We start from the raw sequence: 15,871 nt of genomic DNA, 5'->3' as shown, positions 1-15,871 counted from the left end.
GATGCACCCGAGTTGTTAATAAAAAAACGTCTTCGCAAATACGGAATTCTAAAATGGGAGAACCTTTGCCTGGGACCTGTTGGGGAAGGGCCGGTAATAAAAATATATAGTAATGAAGGGGGATCTTTACAATTTTAATACCTAATAGGCTTGACGCAACCTTTGGAGAAAGAGGGTTTGAGGCCTGGGCGCTTTGCTGAATGTGAGTTGTTTGGAGGGGACAACACAGAACAAAGTTTTTGAACAATATCCACTCTGAGCGTCTCCACCTCCATCGTTCTGCCCAGACACTGAGGTCCAGCGCCAAGGGCCTCCTGGCGGTTCCCTCGCTGCGAGAAGCCAAGTTACAGGGAACCAGGCAGAGGGCCTTCTTGGTAGTGGCACCCGCCCTGTGGAACGCCCTCCCACCAGATGTCAAAGAGAACAACAACTACCAGACTTTTAGAAGACATCTGAAGGCAGCCCTGTTTAGGGAAGCTTTTAATGTTGAATAGACTATTGTATTTTAATATTCTATTGGAAGCCGCCCAGAGTGGCTGGGGAAACCCAGCCAGATGGGTGGGGTATAAATAATAAATTATAATAATTATTATTATTAATAATACCTATGTACCGATGGGACTGCCACTCCTACTATGCCCTGCGGAGGACCTTAAGGTCCGCAAATGACAACATTTTGGAGGTCCCAGGTCGCAAGGTGGTTAGATTGGTCTCAACTAGGGCCAGGGCCTTTTCAGTACTGGCCCCGACTTGGTGGAACACTCTGTCCCAAGAGACCAGGGCCCTGCGGGACTTAACATCTTTCCGCAGGGCCTGCAAGACAGAGCTGTTCCGCCTGGCCTTTGGTTTGGACTCAGTCTGACCCTTATGTTTTCCCTCCCCTTATGGTTTTGATCTATGGGCTAGTTTTAAAACGAGGCTGCATTTTAAATTGCGGGGTATAAATAAATGATGATGATATTGTGGCCCTGATGACACTCTCTTGGGGGGTGTTGGGTCGAAGCAGCCTTCCCGGAGATCCTGAACCAATGACCGCTCCTTCAACATTCAACTGGCTAGGCAGCAGCAGTCTTCCCTGCTCCTCTTGCGGAGAAGAATGTAAATTTCATGGCGAGTGGTAAAACTTGTCAACATCCAATGGTCTTCCAATGAACATGTGTGGGATTGACATGGGAGGACAGTGCCCAGTTCGGTGGGGAAGTCCGACGAGGGGCTCTAACCATGTCCATTTGAATGTAGAATCATAGAATCATAGAATCATAGAGTTGGAAGAGACCACAAGGGCCATCGAGTCCAACCCCCTGCCAAGCAGGAAACACCATCAGAGCACTCCTGACATATGGTTGTCAAGCCTCTGCTTAAAGACCTCCAAAGAAGGAGACTCCACCACACTCCTTGGCAGCAAATTCCACTGTCAAACAGCTCTTACTGTCAGGAAGTTCTTCCTAATGTTTAGGTGGAATCTTCTTTCTTGTAGTTTGGATCCATTGCTCCGTGTCCGCTTCTCTGGAGCAGCAGAAAACAACCTTTCTCCCTCCTCTATGTGACATCCTTTTATATATTTGAACATGGCTATCATATCACCCCTTAGCCTCCTCTTCTCCAGGCTAAACATGCCCAGCTCCCTTAGCCGTTCCTCATAAGGCATCGTTTCCAGGCCTTTGACCATTTTGGTTGCCCTCCTCTGGACACGTTCCAGTTTGTCAGTGTCCTTCTTGAACTGTGGTGCACAGAACTGGACACAGTACTCCAGGTGAGGTCTGACCAGAGCAGAATACAGTGGCACTATTACTTCCCTTGATCTAGATGCTATACTCCTATTGATGCAGCCCAGAATTGCATTGGCTTTTTTAGCTGCCGCGTCACACTGTTGGCTCATGTCTTCATGTGGGAAGAATAATCTCCACAATCAGGAACCGTGTGAAATCTGTATTTGTTTATTTAGAGTATTTGTACCTGCCCCCCTTTGGTCGGAAAGGCTTACACGAAATCAAAAAACAAGGCATTCCCTACACACGGGCTTACATTCTAATGAAGAAATGAATAAAAATACAACAGTAAGGGCCAAGGACAGAAGAGATAAATAAAACACAGACACCAACCTGCACCAATCAGAAGCTGCGCCTTGGTTTTTGAACATTTCGGAAGTCAAACAGACTTCCGGAACGGACTAAATTTGGCGCTTTGTTTTTTGCTATTTATTTTGCGTTTTTGCTTTTGAGGCTTTTTCAGTTAATTTGTTTTTGTGACTATGTGGAACCCAGTTCAGCTACTGACTGATTGATTGTACAACTGCAGAAATGGATAAAAGCCCCCCATCCAAACAATGATTATCTTCAGTGCAGGTAAGAAAATGGTTTCATTTTAATTTTTATCATCTACAATACTATCTTATTTATTTTATAGTACGGTACATTGATTATCGCTTTCATTTTACGGATCAATGGTCTCGTCAGATAGCAAAAATTCGTGTTAAGATTGCTGTTTTGGGGGTTGTTTTTAAAAGTCTGGAACGGATGAATCCGTTTTGCATTCCTTTCTATGGGAAAACACGCCTTGGTTTTGGAACGGACTTCTGGAACGGATTAAGTTTGAAAAGCAAGGTACCACTGTACTGGATAGCCACTCAAAGGAGTAAACTTCTAGGGGCTGACGTCCCTTCAGTCTTCCCCCCTCTAAAATATTTGAGGGACAGGGTGCTCCTCAAAGTTGATGGACACAGTCATTCAAATGGTGGCTGTGCATCAAGCCATGTGATTGATTACAGTGGTACCTCTGGATGCGAACGGGATCCGTTCCGGAGCCCTGTTTGCATCCTGAAGCGAACGTAAGATGCGTCTGCGCCTGTGCGGGTTGTGTTTTGCCGCTTCCGCGCATGACATCATTTTGAGCGTCTGCGCATGCGCGAGTGGCGAAACCCGGAAGTAACGCGCTTCGTTACTTCCGGGTCGCCATGGAGCGCAACCTGAAAATATTCATCCCGAAGCTACTTCAACCCAAGGTATGACTGTATACGCGCGCCCCCCTATTTTATTCTAGTTGGCACCCATGTGACTGACTTCTGCTCATAGCTGTCAACTTACAGATTTGAAAATAAGGGACCAGCAGGGGTCAGCAGCCAAATAAGGGATCAACAATTACTTTGATAAAATACATATTTTGTTGCTTGCAAATGGCTTTAGATACCTGTTAGGTCCATAAATTACCATATAGCATATATTCAACACAAAAAAACAGCAACAATTTGTTGTTGACAAAGGACAGCTGGACATAGAAAGCGCCCCATTACTTTCAGTAGCTTATTTAAGGGACATCATCAATAAGGGACAGCAGTGGGACATGGCGCTGGGATAAGGGACTGTCCCGCCAAATAAGGGACGCTTGACAGCTATGCTTCTGCTCCTGCCATGAGCAGCATGAGGCCCCTGGGATATTCCCCATAGGACAGCGGAATCCCCTCGGGAAGAAAATGATTCCCCACCTCTGAAATACCAGGCGTCCTGGCCTACAACTCCCAGCAGCCCCAGGGAGTTGTAGTCCAAGACGCCTGAGCTGGTATTCAGCTGAATACCAGTTTTTCCCGTGTCCCTAGAGAAGAACAAAAGCTAAGAAGAGACCCACTCACCTCGTGAATTAGGCATTTGTCGATCAGCTGGAGATAGGAGCTGATATTCTCCTCATCCGGCCTGGAGACAAGGAGCTGGGTGCATACTGCAAAGCGATAAATATATATATATATTAATAATAATTATAATGTTAAAAAATTATTTATACCCCGCCCTTCCCGGTTCAGAAAACCAGGCTCAGGGCAGCTAACAACAAATTTAAAACACTTAATTGATGCAACAACAAAAAACAGCATAAAATACAGTATAAAACGTGAATAACAATAAATTCAGAATTCAAAAATCAAATTAGGGGGGAAATCCGTCCAATAAACGTTAGATGATCACCAGGGCTAGCTGGCTAAATTAGTCCTATTTGAGCCAGCGAGGAGACCAGGGGAGAATTAGCTGTGGGATCCCAGAGCGGGTAATCTTCATAAAAAGGGGAGGGGGAGGGAAGGAAGGGGAATAAAAGATCAGGCTAAGTTCAAATTGAAAGCCAGGCAGAATAGCTCTGTCTTACAGGCCTGATGGAAGGAAGTTAAATCCTGCAGGACCCTGGTCTCCTGGGACAGAGCATTCTACCAGGTCGGAGCCATCACTGAGAAGGCCCTGGCCCTGGTGGAAGGGAGGGAGAGAAGCGTGGGAAGAAGTCTATCCTTCGCTTGAGGAAGTTTGCACCTGCTTTAGACTTGTTTTCATGTTAAGGAAGGATTCGAACCAGCCTTGTTGCAGCGACCTGTGCGGAAGAGCAAAGAGCCCTCCACGAAGAATGTTCACACACACACAAGCCAGATTCCATTAATGCCTTTCTCCCTTTAGCTCCTTATTTTGCTCCTCGTTACTATGGCGTCAATCTGCAATTACTCCATTTAAGTCTATTTATAAAAAGGGAGAAGCAGCTGGGGTCCTCTGCCGGAATGGACAGGTCAGATGCAGAGCCTTCGAGGAGAAAAAGCTCTCACTAGCCACAAGGGGGCACAAACGGACATTCGGCAACGCAGGTGGATGTTTCTGAGTCGCTTTCGCAGCTCTGCACTCCCAGGTCCCCTCTAGACAGTTTGTGTTTAATGAGCAATCGCCCCAATTTGCTTGCACAAAGCTGGCGCAGGGGTTAGACGCTGGCTGTGTCCAGATGTCAGGGGTTGTTGTTAATTCTGCCGGTTATAATATTAGTGCTTCTGTTCTGATTTCTAACGCTTCTTTCAAACTGCAGCACCTGGTGCGTGGCTTTGGGGCCGATATACAGCCGTGGCACGCTAAATTTCAAACGGCAGAAAAGAACTGGATACCTCCCCAAATCTTGTCACCTGAAAGGGCAACGCAAAACTCTCATTTCTGAGTCAATGAGGTTGCACAAATAGGATGCTTTCTGGAAACAATTAGCACAGAATTGAGCGCTAAACTTTCACACGTTTCCAGAATAATAATAATAATAATAATAATAATAATAATAATAGTAATAATAATAATAATATAATATTTCTGAACTGTGCCTTCAGGTAAAGGTGGATAGAGGGATGTTCAGTTTTTCGCTTCCCTGCTGTCATTATTTTATTTTATTTTTAAATTAATATTTAATAATATTAATAATATTTAATAAAAAACATGGCCAGAGAGAACTGAGGAGGAAGAGAAACAGCAAAGCACAAATCTAAAAAGACACATAGACATGGGCACATGGAATATGCCTGAACGTTATACACAAGACAACCTTTTTCTTGAAAGTGGAGACATAAGATGTACTCCCCCCCCCCATTTATCTGTTTGTTTCATAGGACAAGAAAATCTCTAATAAAAACTAATTTTTAAAAAGGGTCCCACATTTCAGATTGCAGTGGAAGGTGCTGTCTGCACGTGAAAAGCCCTGGAGCCTAATTCTATTTTATTCTTGCCACCCATTTGTCCCCCGGACAAACGCTAACGCAAGCATAGGCAAACTCCAGCCCGCCAGATGTTTGGGACTACAGTTCCCATCATCCCTAGCTAACAGGACCAGTGGTCAGGGATGATGGGAACTGTAGTCCCAAACATCTGGAGGGCCGGAATTTGCCTGTGCCTGAGCTAACGGATCACTCTTTGTCCAGGTTAGACTGACTGACACACAGTGCTAACGACAACAACAACAGCAACAACAACAACATCGAGGCACTTTTACAACACCAGACGAGGCTGGAGAGCAACAACAAAGGAATGCAAACAGTTTTGTTGCCATGGGTCGTTTTCTATGCCACTTAAGGAGCCAAAGAGGTGAGCAGAACATTAATACAAAAGCGAAAGCACGATACAAGTGCAATCAATGAATGTAAAGGTAAAGGGACCCCTGACCATAAGGTCCAGTCATGGCTGACTCTGGGGTTGCAGCGCTCATCTCGCTTTATTGGCCGAGGGAACCGGCGTACAGCTTCCGGGTCATGTGGCCAGCAGGACTAAGCCACTTCTGGTGAACCAGAGCAGCGCACGGAAACGCCGTTTACCTTCCCGCCGGAGTGGTACCTATTGATCTACTTGCACTTTGATGTGCTTTCAAACTGCTAGGTTGGCAGGAGCAGGGACCGAGCAACGGGAGCTCACCCGGTCACGGGGATTCGAACCGCCGACCTTCTGATCGGGAAGTCCTAGGCTCTGTGGTTTAGCCCACAGCACCTCCCGTGTCCCTCCAATTAATGAATGAGAGCCACGTAAAATTGCACAATGGAGAAACCACATCCGTCCCACTGCTTCCGTGCAGTCACAGGGTCCCCAGCATCCCAGCCCTTACCTGGGAGCCAGGTGAGCTCCCGCCCCACCCCATCAGGGCCACCACCTGCTCCCATCTCTCCCTTGGGAGCAAGACCTTCCCCAATCACGGCTCCTTACCTTTGCCCATCACCTTAGTAAACTGCCCTGGGATGTCCCCTTCGGGCAAAGGAGCCCCTCCAGATTCCCCCTCGCAGCCTGGCAGGTGGTGGTGGGGTATCCCCCCTGCGGCGGAGTCCTTGCAGTCGGGCCCCTGGCCGTCGGAGCCAATCAGGGAAGCCGTGCGATGGGGCTCAGGATCCCGGCTGCGGTCGTCCGCCGTCAGGTTCCGAGAAGAGTAAGCTTTGATGGGGGTGAGGATCATTTGGTGAAGCTCCTGCAGGGGCACCCGCAGGTTGCCCCCTTCAAGGATGTCCTGTGGAAAACAACATCCCCTGGCCATTAATGCCTCGGCTTCTTAGCCTCACCTAAGCACCTGTGCTTAACCTATTGCTTTGGTTTAGCCAGACAGAATCGCAGAATTGGAAGGGACCACAAAATAAAAAAACACAGGAATCTCAACTAAGCATCCCTGAGAGATGGCCATCTAACCGCTGCTTAAAAACCTGCAAGGAAAGAGAGTTCACCACTTCCTGTGGGAGTCTGTTCCACGGTCAAATGGCTCTTAACTTCAGAAAGTTATTCCTAAGGCTCAGTCGCAATCTCCTTTCTTGCAACTTGAAGCCATGAGTTCGAGTCCTACCCCCCACCCCCCCAGAGCAGCAGAAAAGAAGCTTTCTCCATCTTCCATGTGACAGCCCTTGAGATATCTGAAGATGGCTATTCTATCTCCTCTCAGTCTCCTCTTTTCCATGCTAAACATACCCAGCTCCTTCAACCATTCCTCATAAGGCTCATTTTCCAGACCCCTGATCAATTTGGTCGCCCTTCTCTGCACACCTTCCAGCTTGTCAAACTCTGTCCTAAATTGTGGTGTCCAGAATTGGACACAGTATTCCAGGTGTGGTCTGACCAAGGCAGAATAGGGTGGCACTATGACTTCCTATGATGGGAACAAAATTTTAAAAATTCCTTTCAGTAGCACCTTAGAGACCAACTAAGTTAGTTATTGGTATGAGCTTTCGTGTGCATGCACACTTCTTCAGATACACTGAAACAGAAGTCACCAGACCCTTATATATAGTGAGAGGGTGGGGAGGGGTATTACTCAGAAGGGTGGTGGGAATGGGTGATTGGCTGATAGGTGTGGTAAACCTGTTGACGACTGTTAACGACTGCAATTGGTCTTACAGGGAAAAGCAAGAATCCAATGTCTCTATTCAGACCAGGTCTCTCCATGGTTTTAAGTTTGGTAAAGGTAAAGGGACCCCTGACCGTGACCAAGAGGGGGGGCGAAGAAAACGGAAGAACGAGAACGCTCATCTCGATACGCCAAGGCCAGGACTCTCTGCAGTCAGGAGGCTTCAAAGGCTGTAGCATTTTGTAGCTGCTGATTCTTATCTGGTTTCTGGATGAAAGAGAAATCGGCTTTCCCCGCAGCAAATGCACACATTCTGCGAATTAATTTCATGGCAGATTTCTCTACCAATAGCCTTGGTGTGTGCCCTAAAACTGGCTTTCTCTTTGTTCTCAAACACCAAAAACCCAGAAGTAAGTGTTCCTGTTTTCGAACAATTTTCAGAAGCCGAACGCCCGATACTGCTGTCGGCTATTGTTTCCAGAGCTCCTGCACTAATCAGAAGCTACGCCTTAGTTTTGGAACATTTTGGAAGTCAAACGGACTTCCGGAATGGACTAAATTTGGCACTTTGGTTTCTGCTATTTGTTTTTAAGGCTTTTTCGGTTAATTTGTTTTTTTGACTGTGTGGAACCCAGTTCAGCTACTGCTTGATTGTGTGACTGCACAAATGGATAAAAGCCCCCCAGCCAAACAATGACTATCATCAGTGCAGGTAAGAAAGAAAAAAAGCAATTTTAATTTTTATCATCTACAATGCCATCTTATTTATTTTATAGTACAGTACATTGATTATTGCTTTCGTTTTATGGATCAATGGTCTCGTTAGATAGTAAAATTCATGTCAAATTGCTGTTTTAGGGGTTGTTTTTAAAAGTCTGGAACGGATTAATCCATTTTGCAACACTTTCTATGGGAAAGCATGCCTTGGTTTTGGAACGCTTTGGTTTTGGAACGGACTTCCAGAACGGATTAAGTTTGAGAACCAAGGTACTACTGTAAAAGCAACTTGTTAACGGGCTATTCCCATCCTACTCTGAAAGTCTGCTTGCTCATGCCGCTTCCAGATGACCCTGTTTCTTGCTTTTTTTCGCGGGTAGTGGTTTGTTAGATGATACTGCATCAAGGGAGTGTTAACTTAAACTTTCCAGTTGATTTTCCTGTTGCTTTCCTTATCACCAAAAAGTCCTAAATTTCCCAGGTGGCATATGATTGAATCCCACTCAAAAGAGCAACAACGCCCTTACAATTGCAGGATCGACCCAATGCTTGTTTACCTATGACTCTCATTATGTTCCTTGGAGCTTGCCCACTAGTAAATACATTTCAGGATTGCAGCCTCAGTGGAAAAACGCCAACAACTACGCTTTGATTCATCGCCTTCTGTTTTACAGAGAACGTAGCAGCGAGACTGTGGTTGCGTTTGCGTATTCATGACAGCCAAATCAATATATCAATATTTCAGACTCAACAGGGGCAGGGAAGCAGCGGGGGGAAGAGACCATGAAACTGCTCAGAAATCACACATGAATCATGCATGCTTTCCCCCCCTCTCCTTGGCCTTTAAGAGCCAGTATTAACTGGGAGAGGGATCTATTACGGCTTCATTATCTTCTGCAGGAGTCCTAAATAAGTCGTGTACTATAAATGAGGGGAGCAGAGGCGTGAGCTAACCCAACGCAGACAGACACCCTGCCGAGCTAGTGAAAAGGCCCAAAGAGAGGTGTGTGGTGAGCTACCTATAGACCTATCAAACTCTTCAATATAATTTACTAGCAGCCTTGCTCCCGGCACTCCTAAGGAATTTCGAGAAACCAAACTATTAGTGCAGTTTTGAAACCAGTAGTTATAATCAAAGCAGTTTTGAAAGATATGGTCCGCCATCTTGATTCAAAATGGCACCCAAGTGTATCAAAACAGACAAAAGCCTTGATCGTGCAAAATTAGGTTACGGTATCTTAAGAGGTTGTTGATATTTCTTCCAGCAATCTTAACCTCAGATATGCAGATGACACAACCTTGATGGCAGAAAGTGAGGAGGAATGAAAGAACCTTTTAACGAGGGTGAAAGAGAAGAGTGGAAAATATGGTCTGAAACTCAACACCAAAAAAACGAAGATCATGGCCGCTGGTCCCATCACCTCCTGGCAAATAGGAGGGGAAGAAATGGAGGCAGTGAGAGATTTTACTTTCTTGGGCTCCACTGCAGATGGTGACAGCAGCCACGAAATTAAAAGACGACTGCTTCTTGGGAGAAAAGCAATGACAAACCTAGACAACATCTTAAAAAGCAGAGACATCACCTTGCCAACAAAGGTCCATATAGTTAAAGCCATGGTTTTCCCAGTAGTGACGTATGGAAGTGAGAACTGGACCATAAAGAAGGCTGATTGCCGAAGAATTGATGCTTTTGAATTATGGTGCTGGAGGAGACTCTTGAGAGTCCCATGGACTGCAAGAAGATCAAACCTATCCATTCTGAAGGAAATCAGCCCTGAGTGCTCACTGGAAGAACAGATGCTGAAGCTGAGACTCCAATACTTTGGCCACCTCATGAGAAGAGAAGACTCCCTGGAAAAGACCCCGATGTTGGGAAAGATGGAGGGCACAAGGAGAAGGGGACGACGGAGGACGAGATGGTTGGACAGTGTTCTCGAAGCTACAAACACGAGTTTGACCAAACTGAGGGAGGCAGTGGAAGACAGGAGTGCCTGGCGTGCTCTGGTCCAGGGGGTCACGAAGAGTCGGACACGACTAAACAACAACAACATCTTAAGAGGTGTCTGAATGCATAGTAAACAGGCAAGCTGAAAGCTTTACAAAATATATAACGAGATGGGATGCTTAATAAGACTTCTTAGAAAGACTTGCATTGCAATAATCTCTCCAATATTCTTTTTCATTTTCTGCTTCTTCCTTTACTCATGAGAACCATTCTCCCTTCTAGTCCTTGTTTACAGACACTGTTCTGTAGAGCATCCTTTGCTAGCCTGGTGCCCTCCACAACTTTTGGACTACAAGTCCCATCATGTGGCCTGAGGCTGCTGGGAGTCCCAAATTGGCAGAGTCCCAAATTGGCAAAACCCACAGCATCAGACCTCTTCCTCTTTCCTTCCTTGCCCAACCCCTCAGTTCTCAACTCTTCATTTTCTACTTGACTTCTGGCCCATCTCTCCGTATGTCCCCTTCTTCCCTGTGGAATTAGAACATACTGTGACATCAGAGCAGCTTAGCCAATTGCAACGCAGGTGGGCGGAGAGGAAGCAAAAATGCTTCAAGGCAGCTCATACAGGAAATTATTGTCACACAGGCCAGAGAGGAGACATATGTAGGAGCAAAAAACAAGAAGATTGAGAACCTTCATTACTGACACACTTAATTGATGTTAACGGCCGAAACCTCAGCAGTTTTGAGGGATAAACTGAGTCAACTCACCCTTTCCAGCGACTTGAGAAGGTTCTGCCTCTCTTTTAGCTTTTGGATGCTGATCACAATCTTGTGCCTTGCACCTTTGGTAACGTTCTGCAACAACAATGTAGATCTCTGTGTTAGTATATGCACACACATGGGGGCCACCAACTGCAGACAGGGGGCTACAACATATACCGTATTTTTTGCTCTATAAGACTCACTTTTTCCCTACTAAAAAGTAAGGGAAAATGTGTGTGCGTCTTATGGAGCAAATGCAGGCTGCGCAGCTATCCCAGAAGCCAGAACAGCAAGAGGGATCGCTGCTTTCACTGCGCAGCGATCCCTCTTGCTTTTCTGGCTTCTGAGATTCAGAATATTTTTTTTCTTGTTTTCCTCCTCCAAAAACTAGGTGCGTCTTGTGGTCTGGTGCGTCTTATAGAGTGAAAAAAAATACGGTAATTCAGGACGGTGCTCAGCAACATGCAGGAGTCCCCGAGAGAACTTGAAACCTTCAGTCCATTAATCAGATCAGTGGTTCCCCAGGTTTTTGGGGATACCGTTCCCTCAGTTCCGTAAAACTCATCCCCAGTAGCCCCCTACCCTATAAAAAAGCATTATTCCAAATAGCAGTTTGCACAACCCAGTAAGGAAGATATAAAAACTGAATAAAATTTGAAACAGTAACTATTGATTGTCTTCGTAATACAATTGAAACTATTTAATTTTAATTGTATGTTTCCGAACACAATTCAAAGTGTTGGTGCTGACCTTTAAAGCCCTAAACGGCCTCGGCCCAGTATACCTGAAAGAGCGTCTCCACCCCCATCGTTCAGCCCGGACACTGAGATCCAGCGCCGAGGGCCTTCTGGTGGTTCCCTCACTGTAGGAAGTGAGGTCACAGGGAACCAGGCAGAGGGCCTTCTCGGTGGTGGCGCCCACCCTGTGGAACGCCCTCCCATCAGATGTCAAGGAAATAAACAACTATTTGATTTTAGAAGACATCTGAAGGCGGCCCTGTTTAGGTAAGTTTTCAATGTTTGATGTTTTAGCTCATCATCATCATCATTATTAATAATAATATTCTGTTGGGAGCCGCCCAGAGTGGCTGGGGAAACCCAACCAGATGGGTGGGGTATGTATGTACAGTCATACCTCGGCTTACAGACGTTTCAGGTTGCGTTTTTTGGGTTACGGACCGCCGAAACCCAGAAGTACCGGAACGGGTTACTTCCAGGTTTCGGCGGTCGCACATGCGCAGAAGCGCTAAATCGCGCTTTGCACATGCGCAGATGTGCCAAATTGCAACCTGCACGTGCGTGCATCCCGCATACAGTGGTATCTTGGTTGAAGAACAGCTTAGTTTATGAACAACTTGGATTAAGAATGCTGCAGGTGCTTTGGTTTGTGAACTTTGCCTTGGAACAAGAACATGTTCTGCTTCTTGTTGAGTGTGTTCCATTTGTAAATTGAGTCCCCCGCTGCTATGGGAAAGCACGGCTTGTTTTAAGATCGCTTTGGTTTAAGAACAGACTTCCGGAACGGATTAAGTTTGTAAACCAAGGCTGTAAAACAGTTTTCATGAATTTGCTGGGTGACCTCACATACTTGTGCCTCCAGCTGACACTCGGTCAGTGACATCATGTCGTCATACGTCATCTGGGAGAAAAGGGCAGCGTACTTGTGGAGGCGGAGACTCTTCAGCCAGGCAGGAACATCTGCAAGTTGGAGACAGAGACCAATGCACATGTTAGATCTTATGGGGTTGCACAACAGAGCACCGAAAGCGGCAGTACAGAGGACTACATGTTCGAGACGTTACTTTTACCATATAAAGCCCTTAACAACTTTAATCTGGGGAAACCCAGCCAGTTGGGTAGGGCGGGGTATAAATAAATTATTATTATTCTGCGGGACTAGTTGCCTTGTAAGATTGTATGCCCTTCTCTACCACATTGGTCTGTGGAACTAGCACTGCTACGAGTGCCAAATCATAATACACGTTCTGCGGTTGTACGAAACCGGTCTTTTTAGTAATCTTTGGAACTCCCTGCCTATGGACGGCACTTCACTGCACGCTTTTCGGTGTCTGATAAAAGCATTTTTGGTGTTGTTGTTCAGACAAAATTCAGACATGTAGAATGTTGGTGTGCTTTCTGTTTTCAATTTATCGCTGATTTTAATCTTTTGACGGTTTCAGATAGTTGCTTTCAATGATAAATTCGTTGTTTTATTCTTTTCGTAAACCGTTTTGAGGGTGTTTTTTTAAAAAACAGTCAAGCAGTGTACAGTCATACCTTGGGTTGAATATGCTTCATGTTGAGCGCATTTGAGTTGCGCTCCGCGTCAACCCGTAAGTAACGGAGCGCGGTGTTTCCGGGTTTCGCCGCTCACGCATGCGCTCAAAATCACGTCACACGCATGCACAGAAGTGGCGAAAAGCGACGCATGCGTGTGCAGACGTGCCGTTACTAGGTACGTTTGCTTCTGGATGTGAATGGGGCTCTGGGACGGATCCCGTTCGCATCCCGAGGTACCACTGTATTCTGTAAGAACTCGATTACTTCGTGTGGCGGTAACACTTTGGAACTCCCCGCTTATTGAAATCAGACAGGCGCCTTCACTGCAACTCTTTTCGGCGTCTGCTGAAGACATTCTTATTTAGACAAGTCTACCCAGATGTTTAGAAGTTTGTATGAGTTTTAATTAGCTTTGGTCTATTCTGTTGTGGTTTTAACGTTCTGCACGTTTTAAGTTAGGGTTGCGAATTTTTCAGCGGTAATTTTTTCTTTCTGTAAACAGCTCGGAGAGTTTTCTTTTCTACAATTCAGTGGTGCTCAAAGTTTATACAAATAAAGAAAGAAATACAAATATTACGAAATGAATGAATAACTAAATGATCACAAAATGAATAAATATGACTGTTAGGAAACAAATGAATGAACAGAATGTTTTAGCTGATTTAAGTTCTGGATTTCGGATTGTTTTCAACCCATCCTGGGATCTGTGGGAGGGTGGGTGGATAATAAATTTAATACTGTTCCTATTGCTGCTACTTAGCATTGCTTGTTGAACACCCAGTGTGCAGGCGGAGGCTTTCTGTCCTCATCCAATCGGAACCCAAATACAATTTTTCCTTGGACGCCAAACGGAATCCGTTCCGGAAGTCCATTCAACTTCCAAAACGTTCAGAAACCAAAGCATGGCTTCTGATTGGTTGCAGGAAGCTCCTGTAGCCAATCGGAAGCTGCGGAAGCCCCGTCAGATGTTCAGCTTCCAAAGAACGTTCGCAAACCAGAACACTCACTTCCGGGTTTGTGGCGTTCAGGAGCCAAAATGTCCAAGTACAAAGGCGTTTGGGACAGCCACTTCCGCCCTTCAGAGGAGGTGGGGTTGTGGGCTTCACGGCCCCACTACGCGCGCGGGGGCTGGAGCCCAGGCCCCGCACGATTGGGGGGCTTCCCAGTCGCGTCACCCCCTGGCGAGCCAATCGGCTGCCTCTGGGGGTGTGGCCTGCCCTATTTAAATCAGGAAGTGGCTGGGGATCTCCCTCTTTGCCACTCCTCAGCTGTTTGGTTTTCCCACTCTCCCGCCCTGTAAGGTTTTGCCTTTGACCTTGCTATGGACCTTGGTTGGTCGCCATTGAGGGGCCTGGTAGGATTTTTTCCACTTGGCAAATTGGCAAAAGCCACTTGGTTTTCGCCTAAAGTAAAGGTAAAGGGACCCCTGACCATTAGGTCCAGTCGTGGCCGATTCTGGGGTTGCGGTGCTCATCTCGCTTTATTAGCCGAGGGAGCCGGCGTACAGCTTCCAGGTCATGTGGCCAGCATGACGAAGCCGCTTCTGGCGAACCAGAGCAGCGCACAGAAACGCCGTTTACCTTCCTGCCGGAGTGGTACCTATTTATCTACTTGCACTTTGACGTGCTTTCAAACTGCTAGGTTGGCAGGAGCAGGGACCGAGGAATGGGAGCTCACCCTGTCGCAGGGATTCGAACCGCCGACCTTCTGATCGGCAAGTCCTAGGCTCTGTGGTTTAACCCACAGTGCCACCTGCATCCTGGTTTTCACCTACCTCATAGCAAATCGTCACAACTTTCTGGGTTCTGGCGGTTAGGCAATGGTATATTTCTGTAGTTGGAAGAGGGGAGATAACGCCATCACCTACCCCAGATATTGAAGGATCCTGGGGGGCGTTGCCCTGTCCAAAACCTATGGAGGTGTGGGCCTAAGGCACGCCCCCTATCGGTGACCCCGGGGGAGTTCCTAGTTGATGTGCATCAGCAGGACTCCCCCTACTGGTGGTTAACCCTTCCCGGACTTCCAGCGGACGGGATGAAGTCGGACATAGTGGGTTAGGACCAATGCCTAAGCCAATACCGCTCATCACCTGTAACCAATAAAGTTGTGGCCTTTTTCAGCCCATTAACCTTAATAATTGTGTCATGTGTCTTTATTTCCACTGGGGGGGTGGGAACTCGCCACGCAACCAAGGTATGTCTGTATGGGCAGAGGTCAGCCACCAGGGGACAGCAAGGAAGAAGAACCTAGGGGGGAAGAATAATAGATCTGTAGAGTTGGAAGGGAACCCAGGGGTCATCTAGTCCGACCTCCTGCAATGCAGGAATCTCAACTAAAGCATCCATGTCAGATGGGCATCCAAACACTGCTTAAAAACCTCCAAGCCGCAACCTCCTGAGAAAGACCGTTCCACTGTTGAACAGCTCTTGCTGTCAGAAAGTTCTTTCTGGTGTTTAGTCAGAATCTCCTTCTGGTAACTTGAAGTCATGAGTTCGAGTCCTACCCTCCAGAGCAGGAGCAAACAAGCTTTCTCCATCTTCCATGTGACAGCCCTTGAGATATCTGAAGATGGCTCTCATCTC

The 15,871-nt window shown here is 46.5% G+C and overlaps 1 protein-coding gene across 3 annotated transcripts in view; it reads right to left on the bottom strand.

Annotated features, from left to right (window-relative positions):
- SAMD4A (sterile alpha motif domain containing 4A) overlaps positions 1 to 15,871 on the bottom strand; it is a 129,576-nt gene that overhangs the window by 16,221 nt on the left and 97,484 nt on the right. For all 3 annotated transcript variants that reach the window (XM_053388293.1, XM_053388373.1, XM_053388451.1), the window contains 4 exons: positions 12,598 to 12,707; positions 11,017 to 11,103; positions 6,465 to 6,759; positions 3,626 to 3,711 (listed from right to left, as the gene is read on the bottom strand). In XM_053388293.1, the coding sequence (XP_053244268.1) occupies positions 3,626 to 3,711; positions 6,465 to 6,759; positions 11,017 to 11,103; positions 12,598 to 12,707 (578 nt within the window). The remainder of the gene's footprint in view (positions 1 to 3,625; positions 3,712 to 6,464; positions 6,760 to 11,016; positions 11,104 to 12,597; positions 12,708 to 15,871) is intronic.

The sequence above is a fragment of the Podarcis raffonei genome, chromosome 1, assembly GCF_027172205.1.
Source record: "Podarcis raffonei isolate rPodRaf1 chromosome 1, rPodRaf1.pri, whole genome shotgun sequence".
Classification (NCBI taxonomy): Eukaryota; Metazoa; Chordata; class Lepidosauria; order Squamata; family Lacertidae; genus Podarcis; species Podarcis raffonei.
Note: the sequence above shows the minus strand (reverse complement) of the source record. Positions and strands in the feature narration are given on the sequence as shown.